Source organism: Hippocampus zosterae, chromosome 4 (genome assembly GCF_025434085.1).
Source record: "Hippocampus zosterae strain Florida chromosome 4, ASM2543408v3, whole genome shotgun sequence".
Taxonomy (NCBI): Eukaryota; Metazoa; Chordata; class Actinopteri; order Syngnathiformes; family Syngnathidae; genus Hippocampus; species Hippocampus zosterae.
Genome location: NC_067454.1, coordinates 65,791 through 87,592, shown reverse-complemented (window position 1 = coordinate 87,592; position 21,802 = coordinate 65,791). Strand labels below are relative to the sequence as shown.

Here is a 21,802-nt window from a genome sequence, read left to right as displayed (position 1 = left end):
GCGCTCTCCAAATAAACCCCGCTTGCGAGTAGGATCGTTTTGGTTCGTTAACATTTAACCCGCTCTCGGTTTGGCCCACGAATCGAGTTGATTCTGAAAGCCAGAGAGAAAGCAAGCTTCTCATTGGGATGCGTCGACGCGGAGTCCCAGTTTCCATTTGTACGGAAGCCCCCCGAACGCAGCGCAAGTCAACTTCCGGGATGCCGGGCCGCCCGCGTCCTCGACCAGACGGATAGACGGAAAATAACGCTTGTGTTTGGCGTTTTGTGTATTCGTTAAGCCATCGTTTTAACAAGAAAAAAATGAAGACCGGAGTTGGCAGCTTTTGTTTTATTGCTTCAATGCAAAAGAGGAAAGTCGAGAGGCCCGCCTACGAAAAGGGGACTTGCTCACAGGTCCTGCCTGTCCTGTGACATCTGGCGACTCTTCCCAAATTGGACGGGGAAAAAAAGGCGCATCCCCTTGAAGTAAGGGTGTGGAGGCTCATCGTGACAAAACAAGGAAGAAAAAGGCAGACAGCAGACACTGACGTTCATCGGCCTCACTCGCTGGTCGGCAACCATTTCCGAGTGCGGCGTCATCCCGAGCTGGCAGCCGCGCCGGATGCCAACCGACGCTGCAGTGAACCCGGACATTTTCGCACTTTAGAGAGGATTTGTTTTATACCGCCATTCGGCTCACACATTTTCAGGTGTACCCCCCCCCCCCCCCCAACTCCCTTTTTTGTAAACGCAGTATACAGACTTGTATGGCGTGTATTTATCTGCTCCCCGATTTGCTGGAAGTCTTCCTTGGATAGCAATGTGCCTGTGTTTGACTTTTTTTGTGTGTGTGAGTAAAGAGATGACACATTGCCCCCCCCCCCTTCTCCAATTGATGATGATGATGAATAACGTGGGTTCACCGCAGCGTGCGGTCCGGGCAGCTGCAAGCCGGCGTCAGCCAGTGCGGGTGCGCGACGGTGGTCTTGCGCGACCTCCCTCTAACCTCATCCGCCCGAAGACGGACCCCGCCTGGCGGGGCGCCACGAGCACGAGCCGCCGCCCTCGCCGCTCAGAGGACTGTACTCTGAAACACAAGGACACAGATCAAGCGGATTTGGAGAGCGCGCCGTAGGCGGAGTCGTGCGCGCAAGTCGTACTTGGGGGGGGGGGGGGGGGGGGCACCTTTGCATCATTTTGCATGTCGACGGCGATCCCTCCCACTTTGCGCGGGAAGCGACGGCGTGAACAAGCTCACGCTTCAATTTACCGGCGCCTAGAATCCATTTTAGGGTCGGACCGCCGTTTCAAGAACTCTCCTCGTCGCCTGCCCCCACCAAAACCAAACAGCGCATTTGTTTTGGTGATTGATTTCGTCCGCCCGACTGTCGACTGCCCCCAAAAAGACTGAGGCGAAACCCAGCCGCCGCGTCCAAAAGACCTGACCCGCGCCGGAATGTTCTTCCAAGTGATGAGCGCTCGTCAATTCAAACGCCGACTCTTTCGTCTTTGGCCTGCGTTCCGCCGATTGGAGGTTGAAGAGGATTTGCGAATCATCGTATTCCGATACGATGATTCGCAAATCATCGTATTCCAATACGATGATTCGCAAATCATCGTATTCCGATACAACACCGCGACTTGACCTCTGGGGTAAAAAAACAAAAACCTGGGCCGACGGTGAATTTGCAAACGGGTTGCTTGCATTTTTGTCCCGTAGCCCTGAGTGGAAAAAGCAAGCGGCCGTCGTGCAATGGTGACAGGAAGCCGCGTGCGCGGCCATTTACCGGAGCTGCGTAGCGGCTTCTTGTCGCTCTTGGGTTTGGCCGCGGTGCCGGACGGGGCGGCGCCTTCATCGCGGCTCTGCAGAAAAGAAAAGACAGAGAACGTCAGCACACACGACGTTATTGCAATACAGCTGTGTCAATTCTATTCCTTTATTTTATTTTTTTTGCGGGGGTGGCTAGCGGAGCGGCCCACGTAGGTTGACGCGACCTGGCGGCGTGATGGTTTGATGTTGACGGGCGACGGTCCGGACGCGCCAACGCGCGCTTACCCGCAATCGTCCGGACGCTCCGTGGAAGCTCTTCCCCTGCCGCATGCTGTCCCACTCCTCGATCTTCTGCCTCCTCTTCTCCTCCTCTTGCTAGCGCGCACGTCAATTCAAAGAAAAGCCCGGCCAGGTGAGGAAGGGGGCGGGTGGGCCGATTTCCACGCCGGCCGGCGGGCTTCACCTGCTTGCGTTTCTCCCTGAATATGGCCGCCTTGGCGTCCTGCTCCTGCTGCATCCTCCTTCGGGACGCCTCCATGGCCTCCTGCCTCCTCACCACCGCCTCGGCATCTTCACATCGGCGTGGGAGGTAAAAACCCGCCGGCAAAGCGAACGCCGCGACGTCGACCGCGAGCGAGTCACCTTGCGGCGCGGAGGCGGGCTGGGACCCGGTCCTCCTCCTTTTGGCCAAGTAGACGAGCAGCGCCAGGAGGGCCGCCAGCGCCGGCAGCAGGTAGCAGCCGTGCGTCCACAGCAGCTCCCCGGCTGAAATCGGGCAAACCAAACACGGAGCTTCTGTGCAACGTCGCCACATGGGAAAGCCGGTCGCAACGGTCCCAACGGAAACCGCCGATCCCACCGTGCCGCGTCTCTGACGACACCCATTTTTTTTTCTTCTCCCGAAATACAGCTTGGGCTGCCTGCGCATCTTGAGACCACACTCGAGCCAAGAAGTGAAGGAAATCATGAGCGGGAAAGCTCACGGGTCAAGCAATCTGGGGCTAACCGGTCATTTAAGAATCAATTCAGCCATTGATGACCCCCCCCCCCCCTCCCTAAACAGGTAGTTCCGTTTGCTTTTGCCCAGAATGGTGCTAGTCTACTCGAATGCTTTCATTTCCGGTAACTCTGATTTACCGGAAAGTTACCGGACATTGTATTATGGAGATCGACAATAAATACCATTGAAAATGTTGTGGGGGGTTTTTCTGCCGTTATTTTGACATATAAAATGCTTTGGGATGTAATAAGGATTTTTTTTTGCTCTTTCTAAGGATTTTTTTGGGTCGTTTATACAGGTTGGCGCTCCGAAAAGTTGACGGGTATGGGGACGGACCCCCCCGGGACCCGAGTTGCACACCCCGGAATTCCTCATGTCGAACAATTCTCCTTCCATTTTGACTGTGTCTTGCCGTTTTGAGTGGCCCCGGAGTCCGCTTCGTGAAGTCGATTGAGTCATTTGACGGGATCGCCATCGCCATTTGTGCGAAGGGCTCGTGTTCCTCTGTGCCGACATCGGATCATTCTCCTTGATTTGGCTCCGCTTAATGGCGCTTCCAAATTGCGTGAGAACGGCTCACCGAGACTTTGACACTTGCCGTGTCGAAAGGCTCGTCAAATAGAGCAATTATTCGGATTCATCATGCGGAAGTCAGTCGGGTGCCAACGAACATGCTAACCGGGCTGACTTGCTCGAGTGCGGTCACTTGTGCGCCGAACGGAAGACGACGGACGGCACGAAGGGTCAACGTCGATATAAAAATAATTTTTAAAAAACAGTCGTCGAGTGTTCTTAGCGCGTTCGCGTGCAGGGCAAGGCGGCCCTCGGGTTACCCAGGAGGCCAACGGACGACAGCTCGCGCGGCTGCCGCTTCAGCTCTTCCGCGTCCGCATCCGGGAGCTCGTCGCCGTTTTTGTCCACGTTTGTAATCACCACGTCTTCCATTTGGCCGCCGATTCCACGCCACGAGCGCACTTGACGGTCGAGCACGGCCGCAAACGGCGACTTGGAACGACTCCCGATGAACCGACGAGAACGAGGGCCGAGTTGTCGACTCGGCGAGGCGGCGGAAGTTCGAGCGACGAGCTCGGATCTGCCAGCTTTTCTTCTTCGACGCGGAGCTGCCGGCTGTTCGCACGGTGTTCGACGTATCGCCATCTACAGGGGGGGCGCCGCTACCGCGGCTGCAGATCACGTCCGCTTTTATTTGTAATTGAAGCAAAATTCCAGCTGGCTCCAAACTGACGTTGACGAATACGCACAAAATTGAAGTGGACTGCCAACGTAATTGGGCAGAATAAATAAGCAAGTGCCAAAAACGGCGACAAAGCAGTGCGCCAACTTGTATTTCAAAACCCCCCAAAAGGCATACACAGCAAGTCCCCAAGAATGTCGAGCATCCGGTTGGGCGGCGTCTTCCCGACGGGCTACCTGCGGCGGCGCACGGCGCTTTCCAGGCGGGCCAGGTCCTCGGCGCTGCGGTAGAAGACGTCGAGGCGCGCGGCGTCCCAGGCGCGCCACACGCAGACGCTGAAACGAGACGAGGGTGAGGACCCGCCCCGAAAGCCGCACGCCACCGCGTCCTCGCCTGCCAGCCCCGCCTCCACCAGCGTCCTGCCGAGAGGCAAAGAGACCGCCTTCAGCCGAAGGACTCCGAGCCCGCGGCCCCGAGGCTCAACGGAGGGACGACGCCACGGCCGACGGGATCCTTTTTCTTTTTTGAGGCCGCGACGGCACGAGCGCCCGGCGATGACTTCCGCTACGCTACGCAAGCTCCACGAAGGTGCGGATTTGCCTCGCGTCTTCTCGGGCCAAATCCTTCTTGGGCGGAGTCTGATTTGGACCCATCCCGATTCTGTTCGACTTGGCCAGGTCAGACTTTTTGATCGGTTGGAGGGGTCTGCCGGAGGAGCCGCCAAGCGGTCCTAAAGTTTGGGGAAAACCCCTCTTCTCCGGCCAAAGTCGGCATCTGGCCGGAGGTTCCGAAACCTTCCGACCCTTTTGCGCTTGCGCGTCTTTTCTCGTGCGCCGTCCGCGGCGGGTCGCGGAACTTTCCGTCGTTCCTTTTGTGATTTGGGGGTCCGCGACCCGCCGCGGCTCTGACGTCGCGATGGCGCGGCGATTTCGATCGGTCGCGTGGCACGGCGACAGGTTCCGAGCGATGAAGTGGACTGACCCCAAGCGGTGTCCTGAAGGCGGGCCGAGTACGGCGCTGACCCGTCCTCGCATTTGCTCGCTGTGCGGCTCGACTTGGATCAGGAGCACGTCTCCGCCGCGCCTGGCGAGGAAAGGAAATGACCGCTTTCAATGGCGTATTCCGCCGAATTATCGCTCGCTGACACCGGGACGGGCGCGCGGACGGTCGGAGGGCGGATGCGTGCGCGCGCGTTTGCTACCTGAAGACCCAAAGTACGTCGTTCACCACCAGAACCCGGAAGGCCCGCCGACAAGGAGGTGGCGCCGAGCACTCGGCGGGGTCAGCGCTCGGCTCCTCGCCGTCTTCTGTCTCTGAAGACGGCGGCGAGGAGCCGTCTTCCGCGTCCTCCTCCGACGACGCCGATCCGTCCGTCGGCCGATCCCGGTGCCGGATGATCTGAGTTCCCGCCCCCTCGCTGTGGCCGATCGTCACGGCGGCGCCGCCGGGAGGCTTCGCGTTCTCCTCCTCGTCCTCGGCTTCAGTCGCCGCCGCGTCCGGGCCGAACGGCGAAGGACGGCGGACCGCAAAGACGTCGCGGAAAGGACTCCGGTCGCCGCAGCTGAGGGAAAACACGCCACGAGCGAGACGATCAGTCGTCGTTCCGTGCTCCAGCCCACTTCCGACATTGTGTTTTGCGCAACTTTTGGCCGCTGCCTCCGACACTTCTTGACGGGTTCTGCGGCTTTCAGACGTCCTCGAGAAATTTTCACAGGCTCTTGTTTTTTTTCTCGAGGTTCCATTCAAGTACTGGTACGATGTGGGTGTGGCTCTGATTAGGGTTGGTTGTTTTTTTTTTTCTCGCTGAGCGCACTCAGTGCCATTGACGTGTTTTCACGTCTTGAAGGTAATTTTTTTTCTCTTCACGGCCAAGGGTGGAGAATAAACGATGAATGGCAAAGCTTCAACATCCCCAAATGTTGAGTCAGAAAGAGGACGCGATTTCAGAGGCGCTTCGGCCCCGGCGGGCGAGCGCACCAGCGGGCTACTGACTTGTACTCGGCGCAGGCAGCGAAAGACGCGGCGTGGAAGAGGACGAGCGTGTCGGTGACGTCGTCCAGGGTCCACACCGACTCCTCCCCCCGCACGGTGAAGCCCGTCGCCATGGAGACCACCGAGGACGGACACCGGTAAGGGTCCAGGCGGCGCAGCGGGGCCAGGCTGGCGGCGTCCACCACCAGCACGCCGGGACCGTTGGACAGCCACAGCTGCGCGAGGGAGGCCGAGGTGCGGGAGGGGAGGAGAAAGAGTCAAAGGAAGATGGAGGAGGAAGGGACGGAAGGTGAGGAAGAGGAGCGGCAAGGTGAGGGAGACCAGAAAGAAGCAAATGAAGAGAGAGGAAGATGGAAAATGGGAGGAGCAAACGAGACGACGGCAAGGGCAAAGAGCAGGAGAGGGAAGGGAGGAAGAAAGAAGAGAGGGGCGAGAGGAAGGACGTGACGCGATGAAGCCGAGGAAGGAAGAACGGGAAGATGAGGAGGACCGGGTTGAAGCGGAGCAGGAAGGGGCGTGGCCTTCCGCGCCCGGAGACGCACCTGCGAGCCGCAGCCGACGAGAAGCATGCAGGCTACGGGGGCGGGTCTCTGTCTGGGGTCGCCTTCCGTCAAGCCGAAGGCGCTCCGATTGAGCGCGCGCAAGCACAGGTAGGCGTGGCCCTCGGCCGGGGGTCCCGCCTCCTCCGCGCCGTAGCGCGCCACCGCCCCGTCCGACATGCCCGCCAACACGACGCCCTGGACGAGGCCGCGGACGTCATTCGCAAGCGCGGCGGGCGGCGAAAGGACGACGGCGCGGGCGCTTTTTTGCGCCGACTGACCCGTCGCGCCTGCGGCGGCATTTTGAGGAAGCAGGTGACGACGGCCGGGCAGGAGAAGCGTTTGTGAGGTCGCGTGAGAGGACAGGCGTCCTTCAGCGCGTACACCAGCACTTCCTGTTCCTGCGGCGCGAGCGACGACACCAAATCACACGCGTGACGCGTGACGAGCGGCGGACGCGCGCGTACGTACGTGCGTGGCGACCCACAACGCGTCGTCCACCTTGATTTGACAGCTGACCCTGCCGCCGGGACACCGCTTCCTGTTGACCTCCAGCTGACCTTTGCGCACGTTGAGCACGCTGTAGCTCCTGTTGCGGCACAAAACCACCGACGATGCAAATCCCGCCTTTCCACCTCCGGCGGGCACGTTAGCACGTACGCTACAAGGGAGAGCTCGGCGCCGCGTGTGTTAAATCTGCGTCTTCATCCGCGTGTCCGTGGATGTCGTCTGCGTGCTCGATGGATGAACGCGTCAAGGTGAATGTAGTCGATGTGGGAATGACTGAGTGGACACTTGAAGTTCAATTTGCTTTGTCCCGACAAACGAGCGTTTGCAAATGATTCCTTGGCAAACGCGCAACGTGGGGAATGCCCACTACGAATAAAGCAAAGCCACTCGTCCGCCACGATCGGTTTTTCGGGCTAACCGGAGCCGTCGCGGCATTTCGCCCGTGGAATCAAGAGCGCGCCACGCAAGCGAGGGGCGGGGGCCGACCTGTCGTCCGCGTCTCCGTCCCACAAAAGCAGGTGGTGGCCCTCCACCGTCGGCAGGAGAAGCTGCGAGCCGGGGCCGCACGGCAACACGTACCGGAGACACGCAAAGCTGGGATCCGCCATGCGCCGCATGCACCGCGACGCCGTCGGACGCTAACGCACGCGCGTGCAAAAAAAAAAAATCAAATCAAATGCTGAGACACACATTAAAACACACAGAAAGGCGCATGACGACTCGGAGACGGAGCCTCTGCGAAAGGAGGCGACGGGGGGAAGACGAGCCGGGCCCGGTTGAGGCAAATCACCTTCTCCGGTTTGGTGTGCCAGCACTGCGTCATGAGCTGCTGCAGGAAGTAGAAGTTGACTTCCTGCGGACGTTCCGCCAGCTGCGGACGGACGCCTCGGAGGATCTTCTCGGAGGCGTCCGGCCCGTGACGGCCCGCGCACGGCCGCCGGCCGGACAGCAGCTCGTACTGCACCATCCCGTAGGAAAAGATGTCCACCTAGGCGCACGCGGCCGCGTCAGAGTCTCGCCGTCGGGACCGCCCCCGCCCCCGCATCCGCACCCGCGCGCGCAGAGAGAAGCGGACTCGTCGGATTCGGGCGCTACCTTCTCGTCGTAGACGACGCCGGGTCGGACCTCGGGCGCCCGGTACCCCGGCGTGCCCTCCGCGCCCACGGCTCCCTCGCGGAACGACCGGCGGCAGACGCCGTAGTCGGACAGCTTCACGTTGACCGCCGCCCGCTCCTGGAAACACGGCGGGAAGGCGCCACGTCACGCGGCCCGCCGGGCGGCGCCGTGGGTGAAATGCGGTCGGACCGCCGGGCGCCCGCCGGCGCCTTTCCCGACACGAGCGCACCTGCAGGGACCAGACGAGGATGTTGTCCGACTTGAGGTCGCAGAAGATGAAGTTCTTCCCGTGCAGGTAGCTCAGTCCGGCCGCCACTTGGTAGGCCACCTTGTACGTGACCATGTGACCGAGAGGCGCGTAGCCGCCACCTGCGAGCGGGAGACGGCGCTGAGTCGGGGGGGCCTCGCCGAGTCGGGGCGCGGCATCGGCGAGGCGCCCCACCTTTGCCCCGTCCGCCCCCCAGGACGCCGTCGAGGCTGCCGAGCGGCGCCAGCTCCAGCGCCAGGCAGAGCGGGCGTATGGACACCCCCACCAGGCCCACCACGCACGGGTGCCGCAGCGAGTGCAGCGTCGCCGCCTCCTGACGGAACTCGGAGAAGCGGCGGCACGCCTCCGCCGACCGCAGACGCTTCATGGTCGCGTCTGACGGCACGTTCGCGCCAAAAGGTCACGCCGGACATGGCGGGCGGCGCACGCATCCCGGCGAGGCTCACCGGCATCTGCGCAGAGCGCGTCGCGCCGAGACTTCCCCAAGTGAAAGCGTTTGACGGCCACCGGCCGGTCTCGGTAGCGAGCCCTGTAGACCACCGCGCCGCTGCCGCCCTGACCGATGATGCCGGAGCCGTCCTCGGAGTAGTCCAGATGCTTCCTCTCCAGGAAGAGCCTGAAAAGCAACGGGCGAGGTGCCCGCCGCGCCATCACCTTCAGTGCCGTGCGCCGTACTCGTCGCCCCAAACAAAGCGGCAATTCACCAGATCCCCGGATATCCGTCCGGCCGCGGTCGGCCGGAACATTTTTGCCGCTTCGAACCGCGGTTAAGCTGCGCGCGCCGCCGGCGAGTGAAAAGCCAAAATGGGATGAGGCCACCCAATCTTTTGGCTTCGGGACACCATCCGAAGCCGACCCGGATGGCCTCGGGGCAACTCGGCCGATCGGAGCCCGTCGCGCGTGGGCGGCCTTACCGTGCCGGGAAGTCCGTCATGAAGAGTTCGGGGACCAGGTCCCGGAGCGGCACCGCATGCCCTCGGGGGCACCCCACGCTCTCGCCGGCGACCGCGGCCAGCGCGCAGTCCTCCACGTTGAAGAGATGAACCTGGCCCCCGTCGCCGGGGTCCGCCGTCGGTTCCGGCGTCCCCGCGGCGTTCCGTCGGACCCGAGCGGCGCAGAGCGGGCAGGGCGCGTAGCGCTCCAGGACCGGGCTGCCGTCGCTCTCGCTGGCCGTCAGCACTGCGCGCCAAAGCAAAAAAAAAAAAACAAACTCCACAAAGGAATCTGGGCAAAAGGGGCGCTCGCCGGCCGTCACTTTGCATCGGCTCGCTCGCCGGATGACCTGTTCGCGGACGTATTTTGACGGACGCGGGCATTTGCCTTCTGGGGGTCGTGCACTCTTTTCTTGGAAAGCAAAGCCCTCCCCCCGCCGGCCCCCGCAGCCAACGCGGTCTCGGCGGACCCACCGGGAAACCACTGCTCGATGAGGGCGTTGATGTGGTCTGTGACGAAGGCCATGGCGGAGAAGTCCCGGTTCTCCGACTGGCAGACGATCTTGATGCCGCCGCTCTTCTTCTTCCAGTCGACATCCGTCGACTCCACGCTGTTCACGCACGCACACGCGCGCGTCACCTTTGAACTCCGCCACCCGGCACGATATCCGCCTAGTCAGTCGGCCGTCGGACCGCGGCGTGATGAAAAAGCCAGCGCCCGGAGAGCCTAGCGGGTTCTTCTTCGCACGGAAGACTCGCAGGCGGGCGCGCCTCCAATTGGAAACAGCGCAATCCGGCGGCACGCGCTCACGACGGACGCGTGACGTCACCTCGCCAAACTTTCGTGCGGGGCAAAACCCGGCCCGAATCCAGCCGGATCCCGACGACCGGGTACGGTTCGGGCCTAACGTTTTGGCGGAGGCGGTTGGGAAGTCCCGAAATCTACCGAGAAGAAGTGCCGACGCGGGCGCCGTTCAAAAGAGACCGAAAGCAAAGCGTTGGTGTCCGCCGGCCGACTTTGCGTCGCGGAGGGGAAAGCGCGTTCGGTTGTTTGCCAAGTGGGCGGCGTCTCCCTCGCCTGACCTGAGGTCGCCTCCGTCGAAGGTGACCAGCAGCCCCTCCCTCCAGTAGACGGTCTGACGGCGGCGCACTCGGAAGGTGCCGCGGCGGCTCCTCTGCCGCTCTCCTCCCGAGCGGTACGACGCCGCCGAGGTCCGGATGCCGGCGCTGCGCTCCGCCCCCAACCACTAAGACGAAAGCAGACGCGAGCTGTTATTTGGGGGAGGGGGGGTTCGGTTCCCCCACACGTCAAAGCCACGCGATGCCGAGAAAACGTTCCAAAAGTGCGTCTCGATGCGACGTGAGGATACAGGCGTCATCGGACTGCTAAACTGCGGCCGGCTTTTTTGCGCCGTCATTTTCTTGCGAGGCGGGCGCGGGGGCGGGGAAGGGTACCTGCGCGTCCATGTCGGTGAGGCTGATGAGCATCCTGGCAACCAAGCGTTCCCAGAATCCCGCCGGCACGAAGCTCATGCGGAAGAGGCGCTGCAGCGTGTTGGCGCCGGGCCGCCGGAAGCGCTCAAGGTCCACGCGGGGCTTGGCGGGCAGCAGGTGAGGCAGCAGGTAGCTGGGCGGGGCCGCACAAAGGACAAGGGCACGTCCCGTCGGTCACCGGTCAAGTCGCACGCGTCATACGCGACGGGGGCCGACCCCCAACGCGCAATGGCCGCGAAGAAGCCAGCCAATTTCCCACTTGCACGTGACAATGATTATTGGGAGCGCACTAACGCGCGTACTCCGCAAAAGCCGACACGCGGCTGCCGGTTACCTGTCGTTGGCGACGGGGAGCGCGATCTCAAACTTGGCCAGGAACTGGAAGTACTGCTCCTCGGTGTCGCGGGTGAACCCGGTCTCGACCAGCAACATCTGGAGCACACGCGGGAGGCCGTCAGGCGGCGGCGCTCCCCGAAGCCCGCTCCCCTTCCCTTCCCGTCTCAACCACCCGGAGGTCTTGGGCCCGGATGAGGCCGTCGGCGACCGGGGAGCGCCACGACTTGAGGCTCAGCAACCTCTGCAGGCACTCGGCCAGCCACGCCGGACACAGGAAGTAGAGATTGCGCAGGCCGCGGCTGCTGTCGGGGAAGTGCAGCAGCGTCCCCGTCTCCGTCAGGAAGCGGATGGCTGCGCCGGAGCACGTTAGCGGCGCCCCCGCCTTCGAGCCCGCCGCAAATCGCTCGGCCGAAACGAGCTCTTGCCTCGCCCGAAGACTCGGGGTCGGCCGGGGGTCGCCGGCTCGGGTTAGCCTTCGTCCCGGCGCCATCTTACCGGCCGGCAAGTCGTCGTAGCGCGCGATGTCGCCGGCGGCGTCGCGCTCCACCAGGCGCCGCAGCTGAGCCTCAGTCAGGAATTGAGCTTCTCCCTCGGCGCGGCGCCGTCGCCTCTCGGCCGCCGCCGCCTCCCGCAGGCGCACGTGGCTGCCGGGGATCTGGCGGGAAGCGGCTCGTTATCGGAAGCCCGGATTCTTCGCCGTCGCCGCCAGAGTCGCACGCTCGTCAGACACGAGTCAAAACGCAGCCGACGCAGCCGGTCCGCTCGTGCGGCGTACGAGCCGCCGAGTCCGCGGGCGTCCGGTTCTCGAGGGCCGCTTTCCGCGTCCCCCCGTCCCCAAGTCAAATGTGCAAATTGCGTCCCTCTCAAGACAACGTGCAACGAGAGGAGCCGCCGCGGGTGCCCGCGTGGCCAATCTTGCCGACCACCGGAAGAGAAGGGAAACGCGGAAGGCGGGCCCCCGGAGGACCCGACCGGGTCACCCGCGCCAAAAACTCCCAATTCCGTCGCAGCCAATCGGTTTTGGGGAGCGAAGGAGTTGAGACGCACGGTCCGACGGTCGGGGGTCCTCACCATCCTGCCCAGCAGCTTGCCTCGGCCGCGCGTGTCCTTCATGGAGAGCGCCACCTGCCGGATGAGGTTCCTCAGCCCGCGCACGCCCTCCAGCGTCTCGCACGACACCTCGCTGACACAAGCGCACGCGGGGAGTTGAGCGGCACGGGCCCCGGCGCCGAGGGCGGCCAGCGGCGTACTCACCGCAGGTGCGCCGCCGTGACGTCGGGGTAGCCGCCGGCTCGGGCGCCCGAGGGCGAGCGACACAGAGCCAGGATGCGAGCCCTCAGCGTGGCCAGCCGCTCGGCGCGGAACTCGGCCGCGATCAGGTCCAGGTGGGTTCCCGCCAGCACCACCGCCGACCTGGGCGCTCGGGCCTCAAACGGCGGCGGACGCGACGGCGCAAAGTCGGTCGGACCGCCTTCGTGAAATGGAAAGGAGGGAGGGGCGGGGCATGGAGGCGGCGGGAAAAACCTCGATGTTGAGCAGCCACGTCCGCAGGTCGGCGACGGCCTCCTCGCCCAGCGTCAGGTTCCAGACCAGCACGTAGAGGGCGCCGTCGGTGAAGAAGCACGGCGTGACGGCCGACGGGCCCGACGGCCCGCCCACGTCCCACACGCTGAACGCCAAGCTCTGACGCCGCAACCGCGCGTTCCAAGTCAGCGCTCGACAAGGTCGGACCACTTTGGACACCAGCTCAGCGGCGCGGGCTGACCTCGCTCTCGCCGGCGGCGGCGGCCATCTCCCAGGTCGACGTGGAGACGGCGCGCTCGGGGCCCGGCGCCGAGGGGGCGGCCGACGCTTTGCCCGTCCGGAGCGCCCGCAGCAGGGAGGACTTGCCCTGGCGCGGCGGCCCGATCAGCAGCATCTTCAGCCGATGACAGGGCTCCGCCCCTCGGAGCCGCGCGCGCAGGAAGCCCAGCACCGCCGCCGAGCCTGAACCGCCACCCCAATTTGGTCTTTGTCTTTGGCATGGTAACGTCACGTCGCCAGACGGGCAAAAGGAACAATAGAAAAGTCGGGCCGTACCTTCGCTCCTGATTTCTTGAGGCACGTTGGCGATGTGGAGGTTTTCCAAGTCCAGCCGCCACAGGTGGCTCAGCCCGGCCAGTTCCGACGGAAGCTCCCGGATGCCGGGGTTGCTGCGCGCACACGCACACATGGGCGCCGGATTTTGGCGGACGCCGCCTCGCGTCGGAGGATGAGAGGCGGCGGGACGGAGCCTCGTCCAAATGTGGCCGACGATCGATCGATCGCCGACGTTTGAGAGGCTTTGAGAAGCGATTCCTCGGCGATCGCTTCTCAAACGGGCGACTCACTTGGCCAGGTAGAGTTCACGGAGGCCCCTCAGAGCGCACACGGAAGGCGGGACGCGCTCCAGGCGGTTGTCGTTCAGGCGCAGAACCTCCAGGGAATCCCGCAGGAACGCCGGCAAGTCCACGGGAGGCGCTGGCGGGTGGCAAGCGACAAGGGGGTGGGTCCCGGGCCGGAACGCGCCGGGACCTGCCGGGGACCCACCTGCCTCCGGATCTTTTTTGCTCCGCGTGGTCAAGAAGGCCAGTTTTCGGGACTTGGGCCCTTCTTCGCTCCTACGGGAGATGTCCGCCGTCGGGTTTCGCTCAGGCTCGTCCCGTTCTTGCGCAACGGTCAAGGGTCAAAGACTAATCGGGGTCCCGGAGGACGTACCTTCCCAGCAGGTTCCTGGAGAGGTCCAGCGTTCTGAGCTGCGAGCAGGTCCAGTGGGACGGCGGCGGCAGGGTCCTGATGGCGTTCCCGCACAACCTCAGCGAAAGCAGAGCCTGACGGCAAGGGGGGCGGGGGGGTTCGGTCAGAGACAAGGAGACAGAGAGGACGGGCCGGACACGCCGGTCGGGATGGGACGGGGGGCGGAAAGCCGACGGCTTTCGCGCTCTTTGCGAATCGGAGGCGAGGATCCGGCAAGGTTCTGGTCGGGCCTTTGCCGAGCGTTGTTTTTGGGCGTTCGGCGGGTTCGAGAGGCGGCTCGCGTCCGGTCATCGCGGGTCAGGTTTGAGTCGTACCTCCAGTCGAAAGAGGTCGGAGGGCAGACGTTCCAGGAGGTTGTCGGCCAAGTCCACGTCCCGCAGGTGATCCTTCCAGAAGGCGGAGATGTTGTCCGGGAGGCCGCTCATCTGATTGGACGACGCCCCGCAGCGGTTCTGAAACCCCCATCGACAGAGACGTCAAGGAGAGCGCGCCGCCGCCGCGTGTCGCCGCCGCCGCTGACCAGGGGGCAGGCCCAGGGATCCGGAAAGCCGCCCAGCCGGTTGCGCGACACGTCCAGGACGCGGAGGGATTTGAGCGCCCGCGTGATGTCGGCGGGCAGCGCGCTCAAGAGATTGTCCGACACGTCCAAGTCCTCCAGCTGGCGCAGGCCCATCCAGTTGCTCGCTGGCGCCGCAAGAAAACAAAGAGGCGTGCCGAATTGAGCGTCGGCGAGGCGGAGGAGGAAGAGGAGCGCTCGCGGCTTACCCGGAGGGACGTCGAACAAAACGCTCAGCCGGTTTTGGGAGGCGCAGAGTTTCTTCAGCTCGCTCAGGTGCAGCAGACCCGCCGGCAAGGCGCTCAGTCGGTTCTGCCGCACGTTCACCTCACGTAACCTGCGCGCCGCACCCGCACGCCGCTTGAGTGTCAACGTGCGCGCGGCTACAATTTGGCCTCAAACGCAAACCTGAAAGTCAGCGTTCAATCGCGCTCTCTCTCCCTTTCAATTCTACACACACGAACACAAAAAGACAAACGGGCGAATACGCGACGACACCGACACCGACAGTCGCTCGCGATCCTCCCGATTTGACGCCGTCTCGCGGCACGTCCCTCGTTGCGCTTTTGCGCCCCAAGAACGAGTCGGGTAGGGCCGGCCGCCGCGGCCCTCGCTCCCGAGTGGCGGTTTCAAAATAAAAGCCGGCCGAGCGTCGCTATCGACGAGCGGCGGCGCGGCGGCCCCTCACCTGCTGCAAATGACTTCCCGCGAGGTGGCGGCGGGCGGCATCCGAGTCAGGCGGTTGCGGGACAGGTCCAGGGTCCGGAGGCGCGGCAAGCCCCAGGGAAGGACGGACGGCAACGACGACAAATTGTTCCGCGACAAATCCAAATGCGTGATGAGACGGGACACGCCCACGAGCCAGGAAACCTCCAACCAGGGAAGAGACAGGCCGCCCCAATGCACGCCGAGCGCCTGGGCAAACGGCGACGGGCAACGTTCAGCCGGCGGCGGCGGCGGGGCGCGGGTTCACCTTCGACATGGGCCGAAACGAAAGCGCCGCGGCAAAGGACCATTTAATAGCTCGCCGCCATCGGGAGTGCTCCCCCCGCGGGCCAGAGTTGACTTCCGGGTGCCTACGACCCGAGCCCGAAAGAGCCCCGGTTCCCAGTTCCAGTTCCCACCCGGTCTCGTTATTTGTGATCAAGCGCAAACATTTCGGGAGACAAACGGGAGTTGGATTCAGGCGGCTTTGTCGGGACTCGGGTCGGACCCGCCTTTGGCCAAAAGGGGAGGGGTTGCCCTGGACCCGAGTTCTTTGCCCATTGGTCGGAGCCGGGTTCCGAATGCCGATTCAGGGTTCGTTCCGGTCGGGCTCGGTGCGAGCGGCGCGGTCGGACCCGAGCCGGGGCGGGAGTCTAAGCCATGGGTGTCCGAAGTCGGTCCCGGAGGGCTGGCGTCCTGCCCGTTTTGCAGCGCGCCCGATTCAAATCATCGGACGAGCCCATCATCTGAATCGGGCGCGTCGCGGCCAGGGGAGCCTCAAGACGGGCGGGGCGGGGGCCCTCTGGGCCCGGAGCCGGACGCACCCGCTCCAAGGCTCGGGTCGAGGCTTCGGCCTTTCTACGAACCCGCCGCGCTGGACTTTTGCGCGTTCCAATGTCAAGACGTCAACCTGTTGCCCGTCTCGGGCGCCGCGCCGCAGCCTTCGCGCCAGAAGTCGCGCGCTCAGGTCAGGATGGTCCAGCAGCACGTACGACGACAGAGCGGCGCCGTTCTCCAACAGGAAGTGGGCCAGCTCCTCGCCGCCTGCGGGGAGAACGCGGGCGGGCGTCACGCCGGCGGGCGGGGCCGGCGCGTCCCGCCGAGGCGGCCGACCCGACCTGCTCGGGCCGCGGCGTAGAGCGGCACGGCGCAGATGACGGGGAAGCGGTCGCCGCGGCCGGCGCCGTCGCCGTTGACGTCGGCGCCGTATTCCCGCACCAGAAGGCGGGCCGAGTCCACGTCGGCGCGGCGGCAGCAGGTGGACAGCAGCAGGTTGAGGAGCTCGCTCCTCTGGCGCACCCCTGCGGACACACGGGTCATTTCCTGCCGTGGCGGCGGGCGGGCGGGCGGGACCGACCTCCGCCCACCTGGGATGGCGTCCAGCAGCATCTTCAGCACGGCGCCGTGTCCGAAGCGGGCCGCCGCCACCACCGGGTTCCGCTCCGACGCCTCGGTCGTGACCCGGACTTCCGCTTCGCGCAGGAGGTAATCGACGCTCTCGACGTCGCCGTGCCGGCACGCCGCCCGAAGAAGCTCGTCCTAAAAACAGGCACGCGCCGGCATTTATACCGCCTCGAACTCGCTCGGCGTGCGAGTTCTGCCGAGGGGGTGGGAGTGGGGGGTGGCTGGCGGGAGAGCTTCGGGCCCCGCGGCCTCAGGGCCGGCCTCGGACACTCACGGCGTGGGCGAGCTTGTCCGCCCTCCTGATCAAGTCCCTCGCCGTCTCCCGCCGGCCCGCCTCGTACGCCCTCCGGATGCTGGCCGGGGAGGGGGCGGTGCACGAGGCGGCGCCGTCGTCACCGTTTTCTCCTAAACGGGTGCGAGACCAAGACGATGAACTTTCTGACGGCGCGAAATCGGAGGTGTGAAGGCACGCGCGATTGCAGATTTCGACAGACGCGCTTTTGGGACGGCGGGCTCCTGACGATGTCAGCCGCGGGCGCCGCCGACGTCTTTTTCTTTCTCGAGGGCTCCGAGATGAATGACGGCCCGGTTAGGCGCGCTCGTGAAATCTCGACGACGCCGTCTGGCGATCGGGGAGCAAAATTCAATGGCGACACCCGGTGGCCGCAGAGCCCCGATCGATCTCAATGGAAAGTTGCGGGACTCCAACCTGCGTGCCGCGAGCGGGGGCTGCGCTCGAGCGCAAAAGCGCCTTTCGCCCCTGCAAGTTGACCGAATTGAGGTGCGCGCCGCGAGGCCTTTGCGACGGCAGATCAATCTCATTTGGCGTCCCGTGTTGAACCGACTGCTGTGGCAATCTGTCGCTGGTCACGTGTAGGCGCCATTGCTGGTGATTCGAGGCACAAGACTGGAGACGTTTTTTATTTTTCCGTGTGGTCGCTGAGCACCCGACGTGCCTCGGCGCACCGTCACTGCGAGAAGCGAACTGCAGGGAAGCTCCGCCCCCTTTATTTATATGCACCCCATAACACGGCATCCCTCCACACCAAATAGTAGCAAACGTTGAGTCATAGTGCCAGTGGCATACATCGTCATTCAACATCCCGGACCGGGCCAGACGGCGGCGCGTCGCGGCGTGCTGACGACCAAACGCCGAGGGGAATTTCGAACAACGGCGCCACGTCGAGGCGTTCGCCGCATCCGGAACCAAAAGCGGCGCGCGCGCGGGGCCGTCGACTTTCATTTCCCCTTTGAGAGCGATCGTCCCCAAAGGGGAAGCGAGCACAACGCGCCGAAGCGCACCGCCGACCGGGTTCGCCTGGGCGCGGCTCGGCCCGATCGCGGATCCGCCCCCGCCGCCCTCCGTGCCCGCGCACAATGCCGGTTCAGACGGCCGGCGATTTAGGAGACGCAAAAAAGGACTCGGCCGCTCACCCGAACCGGAAGAAACGGCTCCCTCCGTTTGAGCGATGCAGAAGTGAAAATGATCACTTGACAACGTCAACCTCTTCGCAACCAAATGTGACAACGAGGTTGTCGCGTTATCATGCGATTTTTTTTTCTCTTATCCTGGCGTGGCAGGAATGGATCGGGACCCTTAACCTTGAACAAGTAGTTCCGGAAAATCTCAGCTCACTTAAGATTTCTTTGGTTGTTGAATTAATTTCCAAAGATGCCGAGGCGACTCAGTTTCCTCAGCTACCGAGACGCGGCACACGTGGCGCATTTCTTGACTCGCGGGCGTTTTGCCTTCTTCGGACTTTTGGAACGAAAAGCTTGACAATCATCGCGATCGCCAAATGACATGTTATGTATGTTCACGCCCCCCCCCCCCCCCCCGAGTTTGGCAGCGGCGATGAGCTCAAATGGACAGCAAAGTCGCAAAGGTCACTCACCGCGCGACATCGCCGGGGATGCCTGCAATGCAAATGCACAGGCGCAGCCGCGAGCTGGTCGGACACAATGACGCAGCAGACGGCGGCAGTCCCAGCCGAGTCACTTCCTTCTTCGCCGACCAGAAGGCAAAAAGTGCACGTTACACAAACGCTTCCGGTACACGCGTCTTCAAAACACGCTCGAATTGTCCGAGAGCAACAAGAACATGCTGACGGGACTGCGGGGCCCGCAGAACGGACGCGTGCGCGCGTGTTGTGGGGCAAGCCCCCAAATAGTCCCGAGGCTATTGGCGGGCCACCGCCTCAGGGGGCACAAGTCGCTCTTCTTCACCGGGCTCGCGCGCCTCGTCTCCCGCTTGTGGTTGAGTCCGCCCGCTCAGCTGCAAGCCTTTCGGAACCCCGCCCCCAATCAATCAATCAAGCACAGCTGAACGGAGACGCGGTAACTTTATTGACACACCCGCACATCGGTGTACATTCGGGAAGTCGCTCACTCCCCCGCCCCCCCCCCCCCCCAAAAAAATGCTGAGATGAGAAGCGTTGAGATGTCAAGAAGCACAACGCAAAGGAACTCGCCAAACCATGCGACTCCAACAAGAGAGGCCGCTCGCCGCGGCGTTTTGCCAACGGGTCTCCCGTCGCCGTCGCCAACAGCAAGTGACAAAGTCAACAAACAGTCGTTCGTCTTCCGCGTTCAACTTTCTGTGGCTTTTCAGAACTCGCTTTCTCCATTCTGACGCACGCACGCGTTGAATGTGAGCAGCGTTTAAATAAAAGGTAGAAAAATATCTGTCAGGTATTTACATTGCGCCAACACGCACGCCGGACAGCGAGCGGCCGGTCGCGCTTTGCGCAACTCGGCGGCTAGACGGCCGAGTCATTGCGTGGGTCTTCCCCCCTGATCCCGCCTTCTCGGCGGCGGCGTTAAAACTTGTGTTTGAGATAGTCCTTCATGACCTTGGCGATGGGAAGCTCCTCCAGGAGGCGCAGCCGCCGCAGGCCGACGCAGCGGCGGATCTTGATGCGACACGCGTCCTGCAGGCTGCGGGGACGTCCTGAGGACAAACGCAAACGGCACGCCCGGGAAAGGGAGTCAAGTCGGGGGCGCCAGCGACGGGCTTTTGAAAATCAACCGAATAAGGCGCAACAATTTGCAATCCGAGGCCATCCTACATCGAGTCCATTTCGCGGCCTGCCCAGGAAAAGCCCCATGAGGATTTTCCCGAGCATAAGGGAATTTTACTTTGGAATTGGGATTTTTTTTTTCTTTTTTGTGACAATTCCGTCGCCGGTTTGTCCCGAATAGCGGCAATTTGGGGATTCGGCAGCCCGCGGACGAATCAACTGGATTCCTTTGCGTGCGCCCGCGTATAAAAGGAATGCCTCCATTACGGGGGGGACGGGCGAGCGAAGCGGCGTGGGTTTTTGTACTCACTGGTGACGTCCCGCAGGAAGTCCAGGCACGGCCTGCTGTGTCCGGACACGCCGACGGAGACGGCGGCCGGCGTCTGGCCGTCGTAGTTCCTGGCGTTGGTGTCGGCGCCGTAAGCGTAGAGCATGCGGGCGCAGGGCGCGTCGTCGCGCAGCGCCGACAGGTGCAGCGGCGTCTGGCCGTCCTCCAGCCGGCCCAGGTTGGTGTCGGCGCCGCGCTGCAGGAACATGCGGCAGTACGAGTGGTTGCCCTTGCTGACGGCGTAGCGCAGCAGGAAGCCGTTCTGGATGTCGATGTTGGCGCCGCGGTCCAGCAGGATGCGCACGCAGCTGGAGCGCTCGCGGATGATGGCCAGCTGCAGCGGCGTGGTGCCCTTGTCGCTCAGCGGGTCCACCCGGGCGCAGAACTCCAGCAGCAGCCGCACAAAGGAGTCGCGGCCGTAGTGGGCCGCCACGTGCAGCGGCGTCCAGCCGTCGTAGCTCTTGGCGTCGATGATGTCGCCGCGGAAGTCCGACTCCAGCATCAGGCGGGCGATGCGGGCGCGCCCGTGCATGGCGGCGTAGTGCAGCGCCGTGAAGCCCCCGATGAAGTCCTTCACCGTCGGGTCCGCTGAGGGACGAGCGTGGACGAGAATGTTTGTCGAGAGGAGATTGCCCCCCCCACCCCCTTCCGAAAGCACACCGTCACCGTGACGAGCGACGGTTTTGGCAAAACCGAGCTCCATTTCACAGGCTGGAATCCGGAATACGGCATCAAAAGAATCTGTCGGACAAAGTCCGCTACGGGCTCTGGAGCAATCGCGCATGGGAAAAGCCATTTCCGAGTCACAAAACAAAAGCCACCTCGATCGAGACCCAAAGAACTCCGGGCCTGGCCGGTCTCAGTCCAGGTCCAGGTCGGCGTTCGCGACACCGCCTCGGGCCAAAAACGGCATCCGCGGGAGGCGAACGCCAGCGCCGTCCAAAAACAACACAAGAGTTCTTGATGATCCTCAAGACATTTTGGACTGAGGAGTTCCCTTTTTGGGAGATGCGCGGCCCCTTACGTACGTTGGATGAAAAACAACACGCCGCCAATGGCGCGGGGCTGCTTCGCTACCTCAGGACCTGGACAACGCGACAAGGAATTCTGCCGCCTAGCGCAAAATCCCCCCGTTTTTTCGGAGCAACCGAGTCGGAGTCCGACCTGGAATCCGACGGCCACGTCGCGGCGTGGCCGTCAACGGGTCCTCAGAAAGCCTCCGACGCCGAGGACTGCGCGCAATTCCGCAAGGAAAATTCCTCGTCAGCCACGATCGCCAACGCCGCAGTCGAGCGATTGCCGCTTTGGATTTGGTGTCGAAATCCATTCGAGCGGCGTTCGGAAAGGGCATTTCCTCGGGTCGGTGCCATTTGTCAGAAAAATATGCGCGGAAATCAGGATTTTAGCTAGCTGACCTCCGTGCTCCAGGAAGACGCGCACGCATCGCTCCTTGCTCTTGGCGGCCGAGAAGTGCAGCAGGGTCCAGCCGTTGGCGTCGCGGACCTTGGGCGAGTAGCCGCGCTCCAGCATCCGCCGCACCGTGTACACGTCGCCCGCCGCCACCGCCGCCTGGATCTGCAGCTCCTCGTGGAGCTCGGGGTTCCTGCAGTTCAGCATCCTGCCATCACATGGCGCAACGGCAAGCTTCATCTCCCACCTGACCTCCGGCGGGGAAGGACGGGCCGCCGCGCGGCCGCGCCGTTGCCTCCTACCTTTTCATCAGCTGAAGAGACAAACTTCTCTTCTTCATAGCGGACGCCGGCGAGCTCGGACTCGGAGTTTCCCGCAAGGCGCCGAGGTTGCGGCGAGGGCTTAAACCGATTCTGAAGACGAGAGAACGAAAAGCCGGGCGCTTAAAAAAACCCCCAAAACAAAAAAAG

At 63.3% G+C, this 21,802-nt stretch overlaps 3 protein-coding genes across 4 annotated transcripts; all 3 read right to left on the bottom strand.

The window, feature by feature from the left end:
* Positions 1-312: 312 nt before the first annotated feature.
* Positions 313-3,854, bottom strand: selenos (selenoprotein S). The gene is made up of 6 exons (XM_052064254.1): positions 3,586-3,854; positions 2,395-2,517; positions 2,216-2,322; positions 2,038-2,127; positions 1,769-1,844; positions 313-1,068 (listed from the first exon to the last, which is right to left on the bottom strand). Exons 1-6 carry the CDS (start codon positions 3,695-3,697, stop codon positions 989-991), a joined length of 588 nt encoding a protein of 195 aa, XP_051920214.1. The 5' UTR covers positions 3,698-3,854; the 3' UTR covers positions 313-988.
* Positions 3,855-4,076: 222 nt separating this feature from the next.
* lrrk1 (leucine-rich repeat kinase 1) lies at positions 4,077-18,494 on the bottom strand. Its single transcript, XM_052064250.1, has 37 exons — positions 18,470-18,494; positions 16,849-16,979; positions 16,538-16,709; positions 16,289-16,471; positions 16,081-16,214; positions 15,154-15,380; positions 14,675-14,802; positions 14,430-14,593; positions 14,224-14,361; positions 13,871-13,983; positions 13,703-13,773; positions 13,504-13,633; positions 13,214-13,326; positions 12,900-13,120; positions 12,659-12,817; positions 12,389-12,561; positions 12,206-12,317; positions 11,630-11,789; positions 11,307-11,485; positions 11,133-11,230; positions 10,760-10,931; positions 10,388-10,551; positions 9,779-9,915; positions 9,287-9,551; positions 8,819-8,988; positions 8,547-8,747; positions 8,334-8,473; positions 8,084-8,221; positions 7,779-7,976; positions 7,475-7,626; positions 6,950-7,067; positions 6,760-6,879; positions 6,482-6,676; positions 5,940-6,154; positions 5,149-5,508; positions 4,929-5,030; positions 4,077-4,366 (listed from the first exon to the last, which is right to left on the bottom strand). Exons 1-37 carry the CDS (start codon positions 18,477-18,479, stop codon positions 4,180-4,182), a joined length of 5,850 nt encoding a protein of 1,949 aa, XP_051920210.1. The 5' UTR covers positions 18,480-18,494; the 3' UTR covers positions 4,077-4,179.
* Positions 18,495-18,899: 405 nt separating this feature from the next.
* On the bottom strand, positions 18,900-21,778 carry asb7 (ankyrin repeat and SOCS box containing 7). 2 transcript variants are annotated; one of them, XM_052064249.1, is made up of 4 exons: positions 21,635-21,778; positions 21,338-21,540; positions 19,905-20,510; positions 18,900-19,524 (listed from the first exon to the last, which is right to left on the bottom strand). In XM_052064249.1, the coding sequence occupies exons 1-4, from the start codon at positions 21,670-21,672 to the stop codon at positions 19,394-19,396; spliced, it is 978 nt and encodes a 325-aa protein (XP_051920209.1). In that variant the 5' UTR covers positions 21,673-21,778; the 3' UTR covers positions 18,900-19,393. The 2 variants fall into 2 exon arrangements, with proteins under 2 accessions (XP_051920209.1, XP_051920208.1); XM_052064248.1 differs by having other exon boundaries at positions 21,338-21,579; positions 21,635-21,762.
* Positions 21,779-21,802: the final 24 nt, after the last annotated feature.